At 39.8% G+C, this 22959-nt stretch overlaps 3 protein-coding genes across 5 annotated transcripts; all 3 read left to right on the forward strand.

The window, feature by feature from the left end:
* The first annotated feature begins 3224 nt into the window (after window positions 1-3224).
* On the forward strand, window positions 3225-4330 carry LOC134096115 (ribonuclease-like 3). Of its 2 annotated transcripts, none has more exons than XM_062549869.1 (2): window positions 3225-3369; window positions 3824-4330. In XM_062549869.1, the coding sequence occupies exon 2, from the start codon at window positions 3832-3834 to the stop codon at window positions 4282-4284; it is 453 nt and encodes a 150-aa protein (XP_062405853.1). In that variant the 5' UTR covers window positions 3225-3369; window positions 3824-3831; the 3' UTR covers window positions 4285-4330. The 2 variants fall into 2 exon arrangements, with proteins under 2 accessions (XP_062405853.1, XP_062405852.1); XM_062549868.1 differs by having other exon boundaries at window positions 3248-3441.
* Window positions 4331-5257: 927 nt separating this feature from the next.
* On the forward strand, window positions 5258-9997 carry LOC134095827 (drebrin-like protein). Of its 2 annotated transcripts, none has more exons than XM_062549523.1 (4): window positions 5258-5589; window positions 7282-7445; window positions 8686-8753; window positions 9032-9997. In XM_062549523.1, the coding sequence occupies exons 1-4, from the start codon at window positions 5582-5584 to the stop codon at window positions 9293-9295; spliced, it is 504 nt and encodes a 167-aa protein (XP_062405507.1). In that variant the 5' UTR covers window positions 5258-5581; the 3' UTR covers window positions 9296-9997. The 2 variants fall into 2 exon arrangements, with proteins under 2 accessions (XP_062405507.1, XP_062405506.1); XM_062549522.1 differs by having other exon boundaries at window positions 7317-7445.
* Window positions 9998-11620: 1623 nt separating this feature from the next.
* On the forward strand, window positions 11621-22751 carry LOC134096178 (uncharacterized). The gene is made up of 12 exons (XM_062549927.1): window positions 11621-11681; window positions 12146-12264; window positions 12444-12788; window positions 12893-12958; window positions 13277-13384; window positions 13465-13520; window positions 15396-15502; window positions 19790-19959; window positions 20346-20675; window positions 22248-22343; window positions 22431-22483; window positions 22632-22751. Exons 2-12 carry the CDS (start codon window positions 12216-12218, stop codon window positions 22749-22751), a joined length of 1500 nt encoding a protein of 499 aa, XP_062405911.1. The 5' UTR covers window positions 11621-11681; window positions 12146-12215.
* The last annotated feature ends 208 nt before the right edge of the window (window positions 22752-22959 follow it).

Raw genomic sequence — 22959 nt, forward strand, 5'->3', positions numbered from 1 at the left:
TTAAAAGGGTAATGGGTGCTCTATTAGGAAACACAAAAAAAGTATCCTTGTGGAAATGCTATTCTCTAGGTCTAATGAGTGTGTGTGGGGGGGGGGGGGGCATATGTAAAACATATATATTTATATATTATACAGATTAAAAAAATATGAGATGAAATAGATAAAAGGAGTGTGTGTAATATGGCTATGGCCAGATGAAAGGTCATTTCAAAAGATGTCTTGCATGGATCTGGCTCAGGACCGCAGGTGCACACCAAGTGATGGATAGATCCAGTTTGGACTTTATGTGCTGGATGGAAAAAAAGGCCTGGTCCATTCAGTGGGTGTGTGTGTGTGTGTGTGTGTGTGTGTGTGTGTGTGTGTGTGTGTGTGTGTGTGTGTGTGTGTGTGTGTGTCTTGTGTATGAGAGAGAAAGAGAGTATTGGCACCATTACTACATGGGCCAATTAAACAATCACTGTTGAGTGGCTTCACTAGTGAATGACAGGAACTCCCAGGGGATATTAGAAGGACCAGTCTCTCCTGCAAACATAAATGACCATCTTTTTATTCTACACATTTTGCACTGTACTGTACATTCTCTACATTCTTTTGTCTGTCACACCAAAACCAAGGAGTCCTGGACCCTTGTTGGACTCAAATGTTGAACAGTGTGGGGCTTAAACTACAACTGTTTTAAACTGTCACACTTCCCTCCTTAGAAGAAACAAATCAGTCCTGTAATCAGTCCAGTCAATCAATCTAACCCCCCCCCCCCCCCCTAACACACACACACACACACACACACACACCTCTAGGAGTCTTCCTCTCTGTCTGTCACTTCTTACGTCTCCTTAATGCGATGCTATGAATTAAATCACTGTGCACTGGGAGACAGTACAGTGGAAAAGATAAAAACAGTGGCACAAAAGAAAACATGAGAGGGAACAATTAATGTCCTTGGCTGTGAGAGCCTGCCCTGTCAGCACATCGGAATGGGAGATCGCTAATGGGTTCCGCAATTAGGCCAGACAATGCAGCCATGTCAATACTCCCTGGGGCCAACTCTTACTCTCATAGGCAGACGGGCCGGGGAGTGGAGGGTGCCATCTGACAGCAAAAGCAGACCCCCCCCCCCTCTCTCTCTCTCTCTCTCTCTCTCTCTCTCTCTCTCTCTCTCTCTCTCTCTCTCTCTCTCTCTCTCTCGCTCTCTCTCTCTCTCTCTCTCTCTCTCTTTATATCACTTCAGGAAAAGACTCTCGTAGAGGAAGGTTTTAATGAGGCAAGGCTGGGGCGTCCTTCTGAAATATTCAAACAGTTTGTTTGTCGGCAGTGTGTCTTCTGACACTGTTTTTCGCATAATGCTGGCTTTTGTACTGTCCGTTCATTTTTTTCCTCTATGAAAGTGTATAATGTCAGATGAAACAGACAAAACATTAGTGTGAGTCGCAGCTAGGACTGAAGTGCCATTATAAATGTAGCCACTTCATCAATGGGAAGGGTCATAATCATTTGGAATAGCATAAACATGTAACTCTAATAATATGGGAATTAAATCTGCAACAGTTGAAAGCAGCTGCCAAATTGGGTGGCTGAGCTTGAATGCGAGAGCTCGCCAACTACGGAATGATTCTGAACACATCTTCTCAGCCCTCAAAGCACCACTTTCACAACTCTGAGAACACAACACAAGCAGATTAATTAAAAAGTAAAATCTCTCTCTTTTTTTCAAGACACCGCTGAATCTCAAAGCATTGAGTCTCTCAGCAGCAGCAGCGGCAGCTAGGTGCTACCCAGAGAGTTGGTTTGCGTGGGTGAGAAATGTTAGTGCCCTGCTACCTATGTTGAGATTAGGAGATAATCCTTAAATACATTCCCTCTCGACTACTTCTTCACTCTCCAAGACTGTAGTGCTTAAATACTTAGTGAGTTACTCTTAGTAAAAAAAAAAAAAAAAAAGTTGAAGTTAAAACTGATATTGCCATTATTTACTAGTTTATCCTCTTTTCGCCAGGTAGGATCTACTTTTAGCCTTCTGTGAATGCAGGCCCGGGAACGCAGTCCCTCTGGACTAGTCTTGCCATTTTGAGTTGCTTCAGGCAACACGCACCTGTCATTGTCTAACAAATGAATCTCTCATTATTACTCTCCTTGCAGTGGTGGAGATGTCTCGGGGGTGTGCACAGGGCTTTGTAAATGAAGCTATTGAGTTAGGTGGCGAGGGGCTTGTAGTATTAGCTGTCTTTGGTGCTAACGCCCTCCATTTACAGTAGATGTGCTGTCTTTGTCTGAGCACTTTCTTCATTTTTCTCTGTAATTGAGGTCTTGGGAATAGTTTCTCTTCCACTTGCCCTCGGCTGTTTCACTTTAGTAAGAGTAGCAAATATTAGTGGTGTTCCTGGGAGGATGAATATGTCCTTACACGAATATGCTCTTGTGTAATTTCGCATGGGTAAAAGTAGGGCTTCTATATTCTGATAAACACTAGGTGTCTTCTCAAAGGCAGGGTTCTGTGCTGTGTAACTAACTATGGGAGCACTGTGCATTACAATGCTGGTGTGTGCGCACACACATACACACATAGACAAACACAATTATACACACATACACAATCATACACACACATACACGATCACACACACACACACACACACACACACACACACACACACACACACACACACACATACACACACACACACACACACACACACACACACATAAACAAATGAGTATATTTTGCACCCAGTTATTATGTTCCTGCGCAAATCCTAGGAGCGGTGTGTGCTATTTTGGTGTGAATTCACCTAAATGGTCATTATGGAGAATGGAAGATTGCATGGTGACATCTAGTGGCCAATGAAATTCTCGACTATAGGAGGGAATATTTCCTCTTCAGTGCATCTGAGGTGAACAACCTACTTCAGTCTGGCTGGTTATCAGGTGAACAAACAGACACAACAGACCTTAAGTGAACTCACCGACCCCACCATGGCTGCATTGCAGTTCACATTCAGAAGCAAATTTATTTTAAACTGAAGAATCAAGGCAAAGCTACGTCAAATCACAAAGTGGAGACATGTCCCAGAGTGCCCTAACCCATCTACTGTATATCAAATAGACTTTTATATTATCTAGTTTCACCACAGGGTGGTGCTAAAGCTCCTGGCTGTCCTCAGAGTTTTGCTTTCGGCTGTGGTTGCAGTGTTTACTCTACAAGGGCTTTTTGTCCATTCAAAGTCCATTGCATTGCATCAGAGGCAAAGAGTACCCACGGCACACAGTCTGGAAACAGAAGTGCATAAAACTGTCAACTGCTTCAGTCCAAAACAAGGCAATAAGTACCTTGTAAGTACTGAGGTTGGACTGGGCTGCAGTTATCTCCCCCAGGTGAGCGACATCAAAATCTGTACATCACCACTACCAAGAAGAAGACACATACAGTTCAGACATCACTGTCGGGTACAGTATTATATATTTTTGGATTGTTTGTAGATCAATCTCTGCTCTACTTTTCCCATTTCAGATATAGTATTTTCAACTTTATGGTTTGCAACATTGTTTTGATATAGATTGTCAATAACTGGTGCAGTGGCCTAAGCTTCAGCTGCAGGGCATACCTTCTGTTTGAGATGAGTTTGCTCAGGTTCTCTCTGTTTGGGCTTTTCTCTGCTTTGCAGCGCCACTGTTATCTAAGGGTTTCAGGCCTTAGGGCCAGAGTTTTCTGAGGAGTTTTCTGAGATGGTGTGAAGACTTAATGTCAATGAACAAAAACGGCTCAAACTGAAACTAAGCTGAAATGGAATTTCTGAAGTGCCATTTTGGTCTTCCTGTGTTATTGTAGCCTCCACGATGAGTGGCCAGAGGTTGCTGTTTGCCCTGGGGCTTCTCCTGTCTGCCTCCCTGAGTGCCCACAGCCAGTCTGCAGCGGTGAAGGAGCGCTACAACAAGTTCGTCACCCAGCACATCAACAGCAACATGAACGAGTACATCTGCGACAAAGAGATGCGCTCGCGCAAGATCACCCAGACCAACAGCAACAACTGCAAGGAGACCAACACGTTCATCCAGGCCTCCGCCCAGCTGGTGAAGCGCATCTGCGGCGAGGCGGGCACACACTACCGTGACAACCTCTTCAAGAGCAACCAGCCCTTCCCCATCATCAGCTGCACACACCGCGGCGGGGCGCGCCACCCCAAGTGTGAGTACCGCGGCCACAAGAGCACGCGCTACATCGCCATCGCCTGCCAGGACGGCTGGCCAGTGCACTACGAGGACGACGACCTGGTCATTGTCCAGCAGTGACCCACTGCATTGGGACTCTGTCTTAATAAATTCCTTCTCCAATCCCGTTTGGTCATTCTAGATGCTTCTATCTCTCAGCTTTCCGGTTCAATTCAATCCAGAAATATAAATATGAAGATTTTTATATTAAATCACATGTATAACAGACTTATGAACAATTTGCAAAGGAAGATTTCCAGATTGATCCTCTTACAGTAAATCATTTCTTATTTAAGTATTAGATAAGATACAATACAAGTAGAATTAATTTATTGAGCCAGTGACTTAACATCTTTGTTGCTATTAACATGACAAAATGCCCTGATTAGTCAAATGGATCATCATGATGAAGATATTGTTTTGCCCAGAATATTTGCATATCTGATTAAAAAAAAAAAAAAAAAATCATATATATATATTTTTTTTTTGTTAGTATATTTTTTGCCTTTATTCATAGGAGAGTAGAGAGAGACAGGAAGCAAGTGGGAGAAAGAGAGATGGGGTGGGACCGGGACATTACTGCAGGTCGGACTCAAACCTGGGTCCCCGTGGGCACTCAGACCTGTTCATGGCACGAGCGCTGCAGCCTGTTGCACCACTGCTTAGTGCTGCAGCCTGTTGCACCACTGCTTGGAATATGAATACTAATGTGTTAGAAAACAAAAACACTTGGAGAAAAAAGTTAATCTAAAAATGGTGTTTGGTGGCTTATAATAAGATGACTAGTATTTGTTATTAATGGAGCATTATGGAAAGAGTATTTTTGGATGATATGTTTTGTTTTAGTGAAATCAAATGCATAGTACAAAAGAGGAACAATGGAAACGACACATGACAGTTGTATCAAACACTGCAAGAAACAGCAGACACAATCAGAAACAGATGTACACTCCACTCTGTCTAAACTGTCTGTCATGTGGTTTTTAAGTAGGTTATTTGATGTCTGTGTGTGTGTGTGTGTGTGTGTGTGTGTGTGTGGGTTGGGTGGGTGTGTGTGTGTGTGTGTGTGTGTGTGTGGGTGTGTGTCCTTAAATATAGTATGTGTGTATTCTTAAATGCACATTGAAAAAAGGCTAGGCTCTGAGAGGAAAGATGTCTATTTTTGTATTAGCCGTTGACCATATAACAGGTCCGTCCCCCAACATCCCCCTCCTAACACACAAATACGAAACCAACGTTAACATGCTCTCACTGTGATACAGAAATCTGTCAGCATGACATTTATGCTCTACTGTATGTTGAATTCCAATCATCGAGTTAATTGTGTTGATGGTTCTGAAAACATTTGTTTGGTTATGAATTCAAGCAACATCACTCAATGCCCAGGTAAGAATTGCCCTTTCTCCAATATTCTATGTTCTACATTGCAATGCAGCCTGTATTTTGGGCAGGGGCTATGGGATTTTCAATTAGACAAGAATAATCAATTTTGTCAACAAGAATCTATTGGTTTACGTAAGAAGCGTCTATACATTGTGCAAATCATACAATTTCAGGAATTTATGTAAATCGATTTGGTAGATTTTTTTAAACGTTTTGTATCCAAATCACAGTTTCAGGTGGAATTTATTTTGTTGCAGTGTGTGTGCGTCTACAGTGCCTATAAAAAGTATTCACCCCTAGGTTATTTACCCTTCGGAGTGATTATTTGCACCCGGGTGTAAATAGTGGAATGGAGGCATTTTCTTATTTGCACCCAAACCTGAAATCCAACATAGCGGGACCATCTTGGCAGGGGATGGCCAACCTAAATCCTAAATCTAACAAGTTAGGATTATTAAAACAATATTTCAGATGGTAAAGTGGTGCTAAATGTCCATAAACCTTGTTCAGCGAATGGGTAAAGTCGTCCGTTTGTAAGCAAAATCAAGAGATACGATCTTTTAGTTTGTTTACCGTTACCTAGCAACCATAACACGTCATTCAAAGATTAGTAGTATCACATATTGCCATACCAAAGTGTAGTCCAGCGGTTAGGTGATTGGGTTGGCACTCCGTGGACCCAGGTTTGATTCTCAGTTAAAGTAATGTCTTATTTTTTTGCATGCCAAAGTACGAACAACTTGTTTTTTCTTAGATGACGTTACCTCGCGGCAAATAAGAGTTTGTGCTTTTTGAACCTGTCAAAGATTGACTAGTTTTATTTCAGTTATGAGTACAGTTAAGTAGAATTAGGATAGTAGAAAGGTTTCATGGTGTTTTGAGCCCCCAACGTTGTCTTCAAGGCAGTGCTGCCTGGAAGGCGATGGGGTTAGGCATGGGTTAAGGTTAGGGTTAAGGTTAGGAGTAGGATTAAGTGCCTTGGAGGTTAAGTCAACAGTGGCAGCGCTGCCTGGAAGACAACTCAGAACACAACTCTTTGAACTATAGCTTGCCTTTGATCAAGCTACCACATGACCACTCATTAGCCTAATATTTGTAAAATCACTTCCAAGTAACGCAGACATGGCAAAACAGCTAAAAACTGTTAAGAACTAAATTAGGCCTAGCCTACTGTAGAGCTGGTAAATACACAGGCCTATTGACAGGGTACTGTACATGGACGTTAGACATCGGGTGTAAATAGTATAGTTGATTATTGCACTATTTACACCCGGGTGTAAATAATAATGTTGATTATTACACTATTTACACCCGGGTGTAAATAGTATTGTTGATTATTTCCACCCGGGCGCAAATAGTCTCTGCCTTTACCCTTTCATTGCTTTAATAAATGGAATCTTTGTGAATTTAGCTTGGCCTTTTTACAAAACACTCAAGTGAAAGCAATTTTCTTTTCTTTTTTTTTTACAAAACCCTCTTTAATGTCAAAGTGAAAGCAAATTAAAAATATGTAATGCAAAATAAGTGATTGCATAAGTATTCATCCCCTTAAAGAAACTGATCTAAAAAAGCATATGTTCCCCACTGTATATAAATTGTAGCCTATATAAAGCGTGATTTTAGAGTAGAATTTCTGCAAATTCATATGACAAACCATTTGGTAAATTCCTTTGTTTGAACTTCTTATTTTCATAGGTACTGTGTATTTGTGTTGCTGTGTTTGATTTCAGATCAGACAAATGGAAACATATACATCCCTGTAATGTTCTGCCTGAGTGAAGCGTTGCTCATATCTGTAATATTGAATATCTACTGCATATGCACCAGGAAAAAGAGGCCTCTGATACAGCGCTGCCACAGTAAGTAAGAGACTAAAACTAAACATAAACCAAACGATCACTTATTTACAACCCCATTTCCGAAAAATGGTGGGATGCTGTGTAAAATGTCAATAAAAGCAATATTCTGGTGTGCACATTATGTAAATCCTGTATTTAATTGAGAAGGTTGTTATTAGATGACGGCAATTGTTGAATAAGAAAAACATGTCCATTTTGAATTTGTATCAAACAGTTGTGAAAGGCTCATGTCTGCCTCTTTCTGGCCTCACATGTTTGTTAAACAGCAGTCTGTAAATATTTGGGAACTGAAAGCCAAGTATGTTCGCACATTCTTGCAAATACACGATTTTAGCCGCTAAACAATTTGGGGTCTTTGTAATTGTGTTTTTCGCTCTATGATGCATCCAGTGTGGCAGGTGTTGACTGCAGGCAGGCCATTTTAGTGCCTGGACTCTTCTGCTGTGGACTCACTGTTGTAATGTGCAGAGTGCAGTTTGGCAGTTTAGTTTTCCTGAAATAAATATTAAAGCTCTTCTCTGAGGAAAAAAAATGTTGTGAATGACAGCATATGTTTCTCAAAACCTGTATATATCATTCACATTTAAGTCTGCCTTTGAAGATGTGCAATCTGCACATACCACAGTAATGCACCCATGTCATTGTAGATGGTGGCTTTTGAACTGGGCACTGATAACACATTGGATAGTCCCTCTCCTCTTTCGTCCAGGGAATGCGGAGAATGATTTACATAAAGAATTACATATTTTCATTGGTCTAACCACAGGGCAGTTTTTCACTTTGTCTCAGTGCATCTTATATGCGCTCAGACCCAGGTAAGATAAAAGCATTTTCGGATCATGATGATGTCTAAATATAGTTTATTCTTTCCTAGGTGGGATTTACCATTTTTACACTGCATGCGATGCAAACATTTTGAGGAAATGAGGTTGTGATATGTAAAATTAGTGCAGCCAGGCAGCTATGGCGCATGGGCACATGTTTATGAGCCCACATGTGCATGTCCCCATAGTGTAGCGCTGTGACTGCAGCAGCTCGAGCGGTAAAACCAGAGAGAGTTTAAGCGGAGGTTCTTTGGTAAAACCGATTGTTTTCGGCTGTTGTTGCTGTTGTTGTAGTTGTTGTTGTTGTACTGATAGCACTCTGTGACCGCAGGAAAAGGAGATCTATGTGAGTTTTCCTTTATTATGGAAAACATTGAATACTGGATATTATGTGTAAACTGAGGGTTTTCCGACAGGATTCAGTCTTTTCAGACGTTGTGCCCTACTAATGGATGAGGAGGCCAATGATCAGCAGGATGATCAGGTACTGCAGTCAAAATACAAGCACATATAGTACATATACAATTAATAATGATGTTTAATGTGCGCATAGAGTACATATACTATTACTAATGATGATTAAATTGTGATTCAACAGAACTGAAACATTGTAAACTGTGTTCCTTTAGTATTGAATATAATAATGAAAACATTCATTGAGTCCCCTTCAACAGAACTGAAACATTATAAACTGTGTTCCTTTATTGCAAATAATAATGAAAACATTCATTGCATCTCCTTCTGTACTGTATGTGACTCTAGGCCCATAATGGAGATGTGCAGTACTGCTCTGTGACCTTCCAGAAAAGAAAGACACAGCAAGAGGACCCAGAGAATGAGCAGCAGCCATCAGAGAGACAGAAGAAGACACGACAAGAGGACCCAGAGAATGAGCAACAGCCATCAGAGAGACAGAAGAAGACACGGCAAGAGGACCCAGAGAATGAGCAACAGCCATCAGAGGGACAGAAGTTGCAAGCTGAAGAGAGCGTGTATTCTGATGTAAAACATTTTGGATGGGAATAACATAGAGTTGCATATTGCCATTGATACTGAGATATATAAAACATATCATATTATACAATAGTTAGGTCTGGTGAAACTATTTATTTTTTCTTCTAATTGGATGAGAGACATTCCACGACATAGGACATCACAGGACATCATCACTCAGGCTTTTCACTGCTTGAAGCCAATCCTTATCTTGCACCTATTGAATATCCACCATGCTGGTACGTTCCAACTGTTCTGTTCATGCAAAGCAAAAGAGCAGCGACTGCATAATATCACACTTGATTATTATTATTGAGTAAGGCAATAATTGATAGAACATATTTAACACAACTTCTGTTACTCATTATAATGGCACAAATAACTAGAGGCACCTCAATGTGTTGGGTTTTTTTATCTGTATTTTATTGTAATTATTGTATAACTGCTTTATTCAGTGTTGTTCTTTTTTATACAGTATATAAATATAGCAGAACTCTCAAAACCTCCCAGTCTCTCATTTTTATGTTACGGCTTGCCTTTTTTATTCCCAGTAAGACTCAATACTGCCCCCCTGTGATTTTAATTGCAGTTATATTTATTACTGCCAGGAGAGGGCACCATCACCCCATATTTAAACACAAGGCATTTGACAATACGTGGCAAGCTGCGAGTTACATTATTCTGCTGTAAAGGGCAACTCTTAGGGCCAGAGGTTAACACCATATTCACACTGTGGCCTCAACAGGATATGTCTGATGACGATTGCATCTTACATGGAACCCGTTCACATGATAGATCCAGTGTACAATCAGTTTGCATTGTAGGTAACTGGTGAACAATAAATTAAAGTATCATAAATTATTTTGTTCATTGTCATTGAAGCTTTAGATGAAATCATTGCCTATTCATTTTGTTACATGTTTATTACTTTAGAATACATTACAAGTACAATTGGCATAATTAGGCTACTTATGCTTTAGCTGTGAAACACTGCAAAAAGAATATCAAATGCCTGCATTCATATGCAAATCAATCAAGTGTGATGTTGTCCATACACTGTTAATGCTAATTCACAGGTTCAGAATTTGCATAGGATAGAAGTCAGCATGTTTTAAGAACCTAATGCACCAGTAGGCTATTGCATCAACCTGAACATCGTTGGTTATTGCAATGTGCTTTGAAGAGGATGGACCTGCAACTGTTCATTTCAATGCCCTAGTTAGCGTCCTATTAGACACAGCAGGTCAAAAGCTTGTTTATCAGTAACAACACAGTAGTAATGCCTACAGCACATGCAGAGTTTGAAATGACCAGGTGCTGAAACCTGGTTGCAAACATTATCATGCTCTATACTTTCTTCAACCCCACGTAAGGTGTCCCACTTCATGTTCAGTGTGTGCTTTGAATTTGCTAATCCGATACATTTGTAGTGTTCAACTAAAAATAGAGTACGTCATGCCCCAGAGTGAACTACCCTGTAACACACTGCATCTTTCTGCTGTGTGTATGCGTGTGTGTGTGTGTGTGTGTGTGTGTGTGTGTGTGTGTGTGTGTGTGTGTGTGTGTGTGTGAATGTATGTGTGGGTGTGATGAGGTTACTGCTTTGTGTGTGTGTGGGTGTGTGTACAGTATGTGACACTGGTTCACATACAGTCATGCTGCCACATCACATGTATTCTGCATGGGCCATTACTCCTACACCTCTAGGTGCTCTTGCACATGCCTCACCTGGGTTAGCCCGATTCACATCAGCCCCATGTTGAACCAGTAACCTACACTTCTACACGAAGGGTTTATGGCCATCAGTGGCACTAAACTGTGGCACTGGCACTTGGTTTCAAGATGCGGTCTGATATGCATGCGGGCATGTCTCAGATCTCAAGTCCTTTGGGTTTGTGAATATGGGACAGGAAGAACAGGCCATAGGCATGAATTGCTGGTCTACCAAGCCCTCAGTGCAGAGCTCATTTCTTGAAAACAATGTGGCCACCACAGGATGTAAAGAAAACAACACAGAGAAGCCTGCACAGTCAACGTCTTTGAACATGTGGCCCTGAATACATGAACAACTTTTATTGCCCCAAAAGGAATTTGTCTTGCACTCTATAGCTAGTCACATAGGCATGTAATACCATTATGTTTTACAGAGATAAACAGATTTGAATGAATTGCCGTCAGATACACTAAACTGTGAGAGGTGTTCAAAAGAAGATAAAAGACTGCTTGAAACATGGTAATGTGGGTGGTTAAAGCTTCCACTGTGGCTTATATCAAAACAAACAGAAAACAGTGATATTTCCACGTCATTACACACTATGATAAATAGCACCACCCAGCACATCTATCTCGCATTTCTTTCCGGGTGTAGTAATCACACAGTGTGATTTTGATACTGATCAACAACAGCAAGTACGTCCAGGTAAGAAAAGGCATTTTGTGATGGATAGCACATGTTGAGAAATTCACCTGTGTTGAATTAAACACAGTAACCATGGTGTTTCTGCCGACGGTGCTGAATTCAATAGCAATTTTTTTGTGTTTGTTTGTTGGGTTTTTTACATCTTTTTCACATCAGATAATTCGTGGTTTCTCTATCCTGTGAATTCGAATATATCAAAGAGATAAGACTCAATTAATTAAAAGCAGGGGATCACTTTCACGAGACGCTTGTATGAAGTATTTCATCAATGATACATATTTTGGTTTCAGGTTGTACAAGCTACATGCACAAATGTATCAAAGCAGCAATACTGTATATCGATACAGTTAGGGACAACAGTGTCACTGTTATCGTCATGGTTATTGCAGCTCTGTCTAGTGCACTATGCATCGTTGCGTACATCATGCAGGACACATTACCCTTTTCTCCTCTTTCTCATGCAGCCTGGTCATTCAATCAAATGGCATATCAAATGGGCCTTTCTGTCTGTGTGTATAGACTGACATTGGCAAGATGATCTTCCCATATATACTCCTGTTACTCATCATTCCTGTATATACAGGTGAGACTATATTTTACACAAAATCGTAATACATTTGATACATAAAACAACTTGTAGTTGTATCATAAACAGAACTAAAATGTGTTTTCATAATTTTGTTCCGTGTCTGTGCGTGTGTGTGTGTGTGTGTGTGTGTGTGTGTGTGTGTGTGTGTGTGTGTGCGTGTGTTTCTCCTTCAGATGGAACGCCACATCAGCCAGATACCAGACTAAGAGCTAAGACTGGAGAGAATGTGACTCTCAGTTGTGAAATAGATTTAACATCTGCAGACATTCAGTCTATTTTCTGGATTAGGATGAAGCAACCAAAAGAGCTCCAATACATCCTGGGAACCTTTCCCACCTCAGAAGCTTTCACACAACATGATGGTTTAAGTGAACATCGATACAAAGCGATCAAAATAAATGGAACATATAATTTGCACATTTTGAATGTACAAGATTCAGATTCAGGCATTTATTATTGTAGCTATCATTTAAAACTTGTTATGAAGTTTGGCAGCGGGACATCTTTCAATTATGAAGGTATTATTATTATTAGTAGTAGTAGTAGTAGTATTAGTATTATACATAATTCCTATTACTATTATTGTTGTTGTTTTTGCTATAATTCTAGTGTTACATTACAGAAAGTGAATCAAGGCTTCAAGACAGCATAGACAACACCACAGCTTGTGATATATCCTCTGAAAAAGGTGAGAACTATTTGTGACACTTTAATTGTTGACTGCATACTGTAAGTCTGGATGAAAAAATAAATATTTTATATCTTCTTGTTTAACATGATGGAGTTTAACATCATGGAGTTCCTATAAACTCCATGATCAACATGGAGTTTATAGGAATAAATACTGTCATTTGGAATTAAACAACCATTAACTGAAAATATATATGTGTAACTCCAAAGACTAACTTTTACAGAAAATATATGAATAATTCCAAATTGCTGTAGCTGTATTTGCAGAAGATATAATACAACTATGAACTTCATGTTTGTATTTTGGCCATTTTAGAGACCCTGCAGGGTTATGTGGCTGGTTTGGGAGTGGCATTAAGTATGTGTGTTGCTGTGATGATATTCCTTATTACTTCCCTATTGAGAAGACCTGCTTACTGCGCAGGTAAGTGCTTTATTCATCCACTGCATATGTAAGGGTAAGATGCCATTTTCTTAGCAAATGTGTGTGTGTTTGTTTAACAGAGGGAACTCAAAATCAAACTCTGCCCTGTAACAACTCTGTGCTGGAGGAAACTCAGGTACGTCAAATCATAATTTGTTGAGAGAAATGTAATATTTAAGGCAGGGTTTCTATCCACCCTTACAGATCCATGAAGACGAAGCTTATCATGTTACATTTCATCACCTTGCGAAGTGCAAGTGTCAAAATGCCTCAAAAGCAGAGACTATGTTCTTGATAGGCTCGACTAATGGGAAAAAATGCCTGTAAACAAATCTGGTAGGGAGAAAAGAAAAGAACATAATATTAAGATAAAAAATCCAAAAAAGGAGGCAGAAAGTGCAAAGAACACTTAACAGTCTTGGCCTGGCTTAACGCTCAGACAACAGACAAGTTTTAAAATACTGGCTTAAAGTTGAGGACATTAATAGTAGTCCCATGTGGCATGGTTGTTTGCAATTGTAAGGTTGATGTGAATTATTTGAATTAATTAACTAATCTGAATTGGATGTTTCTTCTGGTAGCCTGTCCTCACCTCACACACAGCTGTTTGCATGTGTGTGTGCACGTAGGCCTAGGCTATACGGGTGTTGGTGGTTGTCGTGTGTGTGTGTGGGTGGGTGGGTGGATGAAGAATGATGAGGGGGGGCTGATACGTGACTTTGCGTCCCCAGACCACAATAGGGTAGGCAGTGCAGTGGTAGAGTAGTGGTTAAGGAGCTGGGCTAGCATGCAGTAGCCTGAAAAATGGTCTATATCCAGCTTCCACCGTTGTGCCCCTGAGCAGCGGTCCTTGAAATACTGTTCTGAAATACTGTTGCTTTGTTTGAAAAGCGTCTGCTGAACGAATAAATACAAATGATACTAAAATCCCTTAGGAACCCTATACAAATAGATGTGTACTTTTTAACAGCATCGCCTTTCATTGTGTACAGTAACGGTGATAATTAAGGCTTAGTGATGTACATGTTCAGTTTCACCGTGGGCTTTCCCATGAATAGCATTATATAGTACTAGTGCAGTGCCCGTAGAAACAATGTTTTCCAAGAAACTTGTTTCCCAACTACGTTGATGCAGGTAGATCATGTTAGATTGGCGATGATGTAGAATCAGGCCTATGAAGTTAGTAGAGCTTTTTACTCACTTTGCAAAGTAAAAGAGTGAAGGAGAAAGGGTTTGAGTTGCAGCTAATGGCAATATTAGACACATTACATACCCCTGCGTTTTTGCTGTTGTTGGGAATGATAAATCTAACCGCATGGCCATGCCAGTGCTATGAACTCGGAAGTGATGTTTGAATGAATGTAATGCCCATAGCCGATGTCCAGATAGAGTCAAGAGCGGCTGTTTTAAATGCAAATTTTAACAGAATGCTACCGACGTGCGTGTGTCGGCATATTGTTGCACCGCGATTGTTGATGTAGAGTAGGCTAGCCTATGCAACGTTACATTACTTTAACAGCCTGCTTACCAACATGGGTGCATGTCAGACTCGGCATGTTTATCCAAGATGAACAATCTTGAAACGGTCCATTGTTTAATAAGTGAGACATCTTCATTTCTATGAATGGCAACACGAGAGTTTGTCAGCGAAATGGGCTTTTTTCTCTATGCTGGAGTATAGTCAGAGTGAGAAGGGGAGTGGCTACAGTTAGAGTGGATAGAGCGGTAGAATTGTATTTTGCTGAATTTAACGATATCTTTGTAATTTTTGTCCAAAAACGACCAAACTTTGTACTGCACTCACGCATGCCATTAGCAAGACGTGTCAAATTTTAGGTCAGTCGGATGAGTGGTTCGAGAGTTATGCGTGGAACACACAGACAGACAGACAGTGACACACAGACAGACGTTCCTTGCATTAATAGATAGATAGATAGATAGTAACAGTATAATTAGTAGCTATGTAGAAATATGATGTACTGTACACTGACAGTGTATTTGGAATCAACAGGAGAGTAATGCTGAGAGAATAAATTATGCTGCTTTGGATTTTTCAAAACACAAGGGAAAAAAGAACAAGGAGTTGAACAAATCAGTTGTTTACTCTGATGTCCGGACGTGAAGGAATACAAAGACTGAAGACTGGAAACTCATGAATGAGACATTCAAAATGTGCTGGGGTAAAATGTTAACCAAATGTTACCAAAAAGCAAATAGCGTTAGCTAGTGTCATGTGCACCGGGCTGTGGTCAGTAGCCTATGCATGACCTGTGAAGTTTTGCTTCATATTTCTCAATTTTGATAATTTAGACTTGCATAGTCTACACACTGACTATCTGGCCCATTGAAAAAAAGATTTTGTGATGTTTGTGAACCACTGCCTACTTGGTTTGTGTACATTGAAGCTTCTTATTTGAGATTAATAATTATTATTTTCTATGAAGTTTCCTCATGTGCATTTTACTTTTGAATCTTGTAACATTTTGTATTATTGTATAATATATTTTGATGCCTTATAATGCAATGTGCTTGTTTTTGTATATTACACAGGTAACAAAAAAAAAAAAATTGTAATCACAATACTGACATAACAGCCTGTACTAAGATGGTGAAATCAACTGCTGTTTTGGGGCAGTCGTAGTGTTATGTAAAGGAAATATTATTTTGGCTACTCTACACCTATTATATGGCTACTTGCCAAAACGGAATAAATAAACTCCACATTATATGTCTATTCATTTGCTACTATTTTGTTGTGGCTTAGAAACAAGTAGTCTGCAGCACACGCTGAACTTGAATCAAACATTCTTTAGAACACAGCTGGTCTGCTTTCACTTTTGAATGGAGTTCCATTGCAAGAAGTGACCGGACCACTTGCCGAGTGATATTAAAGATGTAAATAAGAAGCACAAAACCTGTTGCCATTGACAGTGGTAATTATATGTTTCTGCAGTAATTATAGAAATATATTTAACTGTAGAATGTTGGGAAATTTCATTCACATCAATGGAGCGTTACACTAGCATTGTGAAGAGCTGTATAATAAAGTTTGATCAAATGGGTGTATGTGAATTTATTGTCCACTTTAATTCCACCTCTGGTAAGCCAGATCCATGTTTGATTGAATGACACTGACAGTATGTGCATGGAATAAGAATACAACAGTAGTAGTCTTAGGGCCCATTTCTGCATGAACTGCATATCCTGTAAGACTCTGTCCATGGTGCTGAACACGTTCCAGGTGTTCTCTGGGAAAGCATCTACATTTTATAATATTCATATACAGTAGCTCTCTTTTTTCTAGAGGTGTACACTGGAAGGAGGAAAGCACAATATGGTTAAATGTTATCATTAGAAGTGGAAGTTTAGAATAGAATAGAAGTTTAAGTAGTAGAAGGAGAATATAAGTTTCTTGGGGAGTGTTTGGCTTGGGGTCATGGTGCAAACATAGCCTAGAAATCTAGACGCCCGATGTCTAGCAACTCTCCCTTTGACTTGGGAGCTCAGGCAGAAACGACCGAACCAATCACATTGTGTATAGAGTCGTGGGCGGGCTTAATATAATGGCATGCAACCAGAAGTTGCAACCATTAAGCATCCTGCTACTTGAAAACAAGCAGATGATTCGTTTAGTGCTCTCCTATTGCATGGAGAGAGAATTTGAAAGACACTGTTTCCCACCCCTTCGATTGAGCCCTGCCTACGGTGAGTTCCCAGACCCAACATCTTGATGTGGGTCTGGCTTGTCAGGCCCCTTGGATGAAATGACTCTGAACCATCCCTTTAATTACTTTCACTATTGACTGACAAGGGGTCACTACCTAAACCAGCCTGAAAAAAGCAACACTTCCCCCGACAATGTTCGATTGACTGAATGCAAATCCTAAGGATATTTATCCTGCAGAGGAGTTGCTGCTTACATCTTGCGACAGTGCGCGTTCAGATGTGCTTTATATGTGCCTTTCGCTATAGATAAGTCCAGTTTCAGCAAGTTTCCTATAGGCCAGAGTGAGGGATCTGAACTGAATTCTGGCTGCTAAAGGAGGCCAATGAGGAGCATTTCTAATAGAGTAGCTCTAGCTCCAGCTGTTGGTCTGTTGATGTTGACTTGAGGACTATGTGTCCCACTACTCCTTTATACTGTAAGCTTCACAGTAAACCTTGCATAGTGCTCACCTGCCCTGGGTTAGCTTATTCTAAATGACGAATAAAAAATAAATCTGAGAGTGGCATGAGAAGAGAGAAAACCAAGAGAAGTTGAATCACCAGCGCCCCCTATGGACGATTATGGGACATGACGGCCTATCGTGATCACGCTCACCTTTTCTGAAATGTGAATGACTATTGCAGTTGAAGCCCCTGGCAAAAATGTGTCAAAGTATGTCCTATATCTTTTTCTATTTTCCTATTACACTCTGCTATATCAATATTATTAAATTCAATTCAGCTCAGTTTTTTAAATAAAGTATCATGATATAAGAATATTATTCAGTTTGCTTTACAAGCCCCGGCTTGACTCTTGATCCCTCTACAGACAGCATGTATCGGCCTTTCCAAAGCTCTTTGTTTTCCATAAGGCCGTGGAACTGTTTGCTACCACCGTCCCCTGACCCAACATTTTATTTCCTAATTGCATGCCCAACCCCTTCCTGTATCTATATGCTCCCGGTATCTAACGTAAAACTAAGAGTAATAGGCATACAAATTCAAACCTAAACCAATTAATATATTCAAAACCATTAACCATTAAATTATAAAATAACTTATATGCAAATACTAAGACCATAATTATGCATATTTGAGGATAATTATTTTAAGGCCCAAAATAACAAAATGGCTACGACACAGCACTAAGGTATGGTGCAAATGTTAGAAAAGAGGTAGAGTCAGGTGTCAAAAATCAGATGAAAAGGCATGTGTCAGGAAAACCGCTGTCAGAAAAAGTGGGGTCAGACGAAAAGGCCTCAGAAGAAAAGTTATCAGAGTCAGGTATCAGACATTAGATAAGAGGGAGTCAGGTCTCAGCGAAATAGCTGTTTCTGTTAACCGCTTAACCGGTACCAGCACAGTAAGCAAATTTATTTGTGATATAATATAAAATAGTTGTTTTCTGCAAGCTAGGCTGGTTCACTCATGTACAATAAATCCATCTTTAGTCCTCCAGTTGCCATGGATACTACACACAAATGCCACTGAAGAATCATAACACGTCAAGTGAACTAGCTTTCAAAAAATATATATGTTGTATATCATATCACAAATAAGTTTGGTACAGCAAGCAAATGTGATATAGGCTAATCACAGAATGTATGATACAATATAAAATAGTTTTTAAGTCCTTAGAAGCAAGCATGCATACCACTTTGACAGGAAGCTATGATATGGTACTATTTCCATTCTCTCACAAGGCTTGCCATGTTCATCTCCATGCACTGCATGAACAGTGGAAGACATAATGATGTTGCATTGAATGTGGGGGATACATATAAACCCATTCACCATTATACCAAACCACATCAAACATTGAACTATTTATTGACCTGCAGTGCATCAATCATATTAGCACTGTTATGATGTTCTGTAAAGTGGTTCTGGGCAGTCTCTAACAGAATCTGTGTAATGACCATGCTGCCTGGTTAAAAATATGATGCTCTTATAAACTTCATGAATAAATGGCAGCACTCACAGTTCATTTTAAACAATTTTAAGAAGATATAGTGCATTAAACATTAAATATTGAAGCTAATATGAGAGGAGAGGTAGTCGTACTGAAGACATTTCTGTTTATTATGTTCATCTGAGTAAACATCACAAGACACGGGAGCAGGAAGTTACAACTTAGTTTTACAACTTAACCCTTTTTTTGAAGTTTGCTTTTGTTTCCTTTGTGTGTGTGTGTGTGTGTGTGTGTGTGTGTGTGTGTGTGTGAGTGAGAGAGAGAGAGAGAGAGAGAGAGAGAGAGAGAGAGAGAGAGTGTGTGAGTGTCATCAACCTGGTCACCTCTGCCTATATTTAAACATCTGCCACACACTGCCACTGTGAAACATGCATCATGATTTGCGAGGTGCCTGAAGTGAAAATGTTTATTCTCAGTGTTTCTGTGTCTTTCTGGATTTTCATAGGTAAGCGGAAAAACAAACTCAGTAATGGCAGTAATGCCATGTATTGTTACTTTTATAGGAAACGTACCACGACATAGTTTAAGTAATAAATATTCTTTTCTGCAGCTCCAGCACAAGCTACAGGTGTTTCTCAGCCTATACTAGAGGCCATGATTGGGACTAATGTGACTTTGGAATGTTTTCTCTCAAAAGACAACAAAGATGAGACTATCACTTGGTTTAAGCAAAATATTGGACAACTACCACAGTGTGTTGGAACAATTCAGACAGTTCTGCCTTCCAGCCTGTTCAATGAATTCAATAATGAGCGTTTCAACTTAAGAAAAGTTCCTGGGTCATCTTACCTGTCTATAGCAAATATTCTGTCATCTGATGAAGGTTCATATTTCTGTGCTATACTAAAGCTGTATGGACAAGCACAGTTTGGAAAAGCAACATATTTGATTGTAGAAGGTAAGAACATTTTTTGAAATTGATTTCTGTTGATTTTAAACCAGTGGTTTATTAAACACATTGCCGTGAAATATTCATAGCAATTATATCCAAAAAAGTGAATGTATATTTAAAGTGTATTCAATCTTTTACATGCTGTGTGAAATAAGGCAATATGGTTAAATCAATTAAAACTTTGTTACAGCAGTAATCCAAGCCCCAGTTATTTCAGGTGAATCAGAGACAGATATTCATACATTACATGTTTGATACTTTTTTTTTTTTTTCACTTGGGTACCCCTACCAATGGAATATTGCCATGAGTTTGAAATCACGTTGAAAGCGGTCTAAATACATACAATAATGTATGATTGTGTGTGTGAATTTGTTCACTTATTTTTTTTCAGACAAAGATCATTTGAAGTCCTCCATTACAGATGTGATCCAGGCCGCATTACCAGGCCCTGTTCACCCAGGACATTCAGAGACACTGGAGTGTGTGGTGCTGTCTGAGAGCAGAACTGAAGATCTCAGAGTGTTCTGGTTCAGACCCACTTCAGGAGGTTCCCATCCAGGGGTCATTTACACCAACAAGAGCTGGACTGGGCCGTGTGAGGGTCGCTGTGTCTACAGTCTCCCAAAGAAGGACGTCAACATCTCTGATGCTGGAACCTACTACTGCGGCATAGCCACAAGTGGACAAATACTGTTTGGTAGTGGAACACCGCTTGTTGTGGGTATGTGGGCATAATTGTTCAAAGTTGAAGATAGTAGGTCTATGGTTACTACTGCTGCTGATTGACTGGTTTAGATCTGATGAAAAGCTCACAGTATGTGACCCATTTATTTTGATCAGTATTGCCTTTATCGGTCATATTTCAAGCCTATAATGCAGGTTTGTGGTACGTTTTCCCATGAACCATCCAGGCTGTTTGACATGTTTTTAGTTTGTTTAGACCCAAGCACCAAAAATCAAATATATTCTACAGTTACAAAATGTACAAGCAAAATAAAGCCAAGCGGGTTGCGAGCTTTAAAAAGCATGTATCAGTACCAAGCTGTACTGTATTGTGTTTACAAGAAGCATCTGCTGTAAGATAGTTAACTACCAGTAATTTTAAAGGAATACTACGGAGCCTGGGAGGTATCATTTCAATATTTATGTTGTATATCAAGAGAATGTGCTCCTTTTAATTAATTGTGGTCAAATTTTACTACATTATGGTCTATTTCTACTAAATTGTGGTCTCATTTGACTAGATTGTGTGCTGAATTTAGTAAATTGTGCAAACAATTGACTATGGTGCACACAATTTACTAATTCATGCATGTTTTACTTAATTGTGCGCAATGACGGGATAAATGGCCGGGGGAGAGAAAAAAGGCACTATGCCTAGTCTGGGAACAGCGTGCCAGAGACTGTTATAGACGCTTCCATGGAAGATACCCTTAAAGCTTTGAAAGCTTACTTTAACCTGACAAGTAATACTGTTGCTGAATGACATGCCCTCAAGAATAGAGTTCAAGAGAGATGGGAAGACGTGGCATGCTTCTCGCTTAATGTTTTCCAATACCCCTGCAAGGCTGATTAATTCAGACATTCCTGTAATTGATTTGCCTATTGAAGACCCACGTAGAGTTTTTCAGCTACAGTAGATGTTCCTCACGAGACTCATTGTATTCCAGCCATAAAGGTCCCAGCCTCTGTGAGACAACTGCCACATTGGCTCCAGGGTTATGTGGAATGGTTAGTCTTTTCAGTTAATGCTTAAGAAGGACTAACTAGGTGATCAATGTTGTTGATGTGTACGTTTAACAGAGTTTATAACTGAAGATGGTTAAGAACACTTACCAACTGGATTAACGAAGGAAAGTAAAGATCCACACCACACAATTGCTTTACATGGATTTTCCTTTGAGAGGAGCTGGTAAAGGGAGTGGTGGTATGTGTTCTTAATAGTCTTCTGTAAAAAACTTTGGGTTTGTGAACTACATTGTTGGTGCTTCGTTTTATATGTAGGGACCCGGAGCAAGCTACTGACAAGGTCTGGTGCTGTTTTGAGCAATATTTATGGTTAAAAATGCTATTGTGAATGCATTGCTTGCTGGCACCAGCTAATCCACTGTTTGCAATTTTGGATTCTAGCTTCTGCCGGTGCTAGCTCTGTAGTGCTTGCTCAACGACAAACTGTCTCCACGGCTTAGCTAATGTATTTTCCTTCAGAAAAACACCCTGTAGTCCATTTTCTCTTAAATGTACACTTTAATTATAACATTCGACATACATTTGTGTTGGTTTATTTTTGCAGCTCAACAAGTTGATTTGGTGCTGGTTGGTTTGGCTGTAGCTTTGAGTTGCTGTGTAGCTGCTCAGACGTCTTGTCTAGTCTGGCTGATCTGTAAGAGTAAGTGTCATATTTCCTAATTTATTGAGAACATGGATTATGTGGATTAGTTTAGTTTCCTGAGTTTGTATGTTGTTTGCTTGACAGTGAGGGGAAAAAAGCTTATTAGAGATAAGTCCAACACTGGAACAAGTGACCAAGTAAGAAATAACATTTTCCCTCTGTTCTGTTGTAATTCTTTTGTACGATTTTAATTATACTACGTGTACCAGTACACAGTATAGTGTGTTTTTGAATGAGTACTGTTTTTTTTTTATTTTATTTACATATCTCTGTTTACTCCCATAGGCTGGTGCTGCTGAGGGCCTGAACTATGCAGCGTTGAGCTTCTCAAAGAAGGATCCCAGGGGCAGGAGAGCCAAGAGAGAGCTGCCACCAGACCCTGTTTATTCTGCTGTTAACCTCTGACCTCTCAGTCCTGCTCACAGTGTCATACTGTAGCAGAAAGTGTGTATAGTAATCAGGCAGAAAGTCAGTTAATTTTGTTTATGGACAATTAATACATGAAACCTGAAGTACATTGAACATAGAGGTATGTTTGAGTACCTCTATGATCAATATGTTTAATGTATTCAACAGTGTGGACCTTTATTCTTTTTTTGTGTAAATTTTCCGT

The sequence above is a fragment of the Sardina pilchardus genome, chromosome 11, assembly GCF_963854185.1.
Source record: "Sardina pilchardus chromosome 11, fSarPil1.1, whole genome shotgun sequence".
NCBI classification, from domain to species: Eukaryota; Metazoa; Chordata; class Actinopteri; order Clupeiformes; family Clupeidae; genus Sardina; species Sardina pilchardus.

What these genes read in the sequence shown, in the direction of transcription:
- LOC134096178 (XM_062549927.1), top strand. Translation starts at nt 12,216, where the DNA reads ATGATCTTCCCATATATACTCCTGTTACTCATCATTCCTGTATATACA. An exon ending in AACATATTTGATTGTAGAAG is followed by an intron (nt 19,960 to 20,345) that starts GTAAGAACATTT and finishes ATTTTTTTTCAG; the next exon opens with ACAAAGATCATTTGAAGTCC. An exon ending in ACACTGGAACAAGTGACCAA is followed by an intron (nt 22,484 to 22,631) that starts GTAAGAAATAAC and finishes TTACTCCCATAG; the next exon opens with GCTGGTGCTGCTGAGGGCCT.
- LOC134096115 (XM_062549869.1), top strand. Translation starts at nt 3,832, where the DNA reads ATGAGTGGCCAGAGGTTGCTGTTTGCCCTGGGGCTTCTCCTGTCTGCC.
- LOC134095827 (XM_062549522.1), top strand. Translation starts at nt 5,478, where the DNA reads ATGACATTTATGCTCTACTGTATGTTGAATTCCAATCATCGAGTTAAT. An exon ending in CAACATCACTCAATGCCCAG is followed by an intron (nt 5,590 to 7,316) that starts GTAAGAATTGCC and finishes GTTTGATTTCAG; the next exon opens with ATCAGACAAATGGAAACATA. An exon ending in TCTGATACAGCGCTGCCACA is followed by an intron (nt 7,446 to 8,685) that starts GTAAGTAAGAGA and finishes GTTTTCCGACAG; the next exon opens with GATTCAGTCTTTTCAGACGT.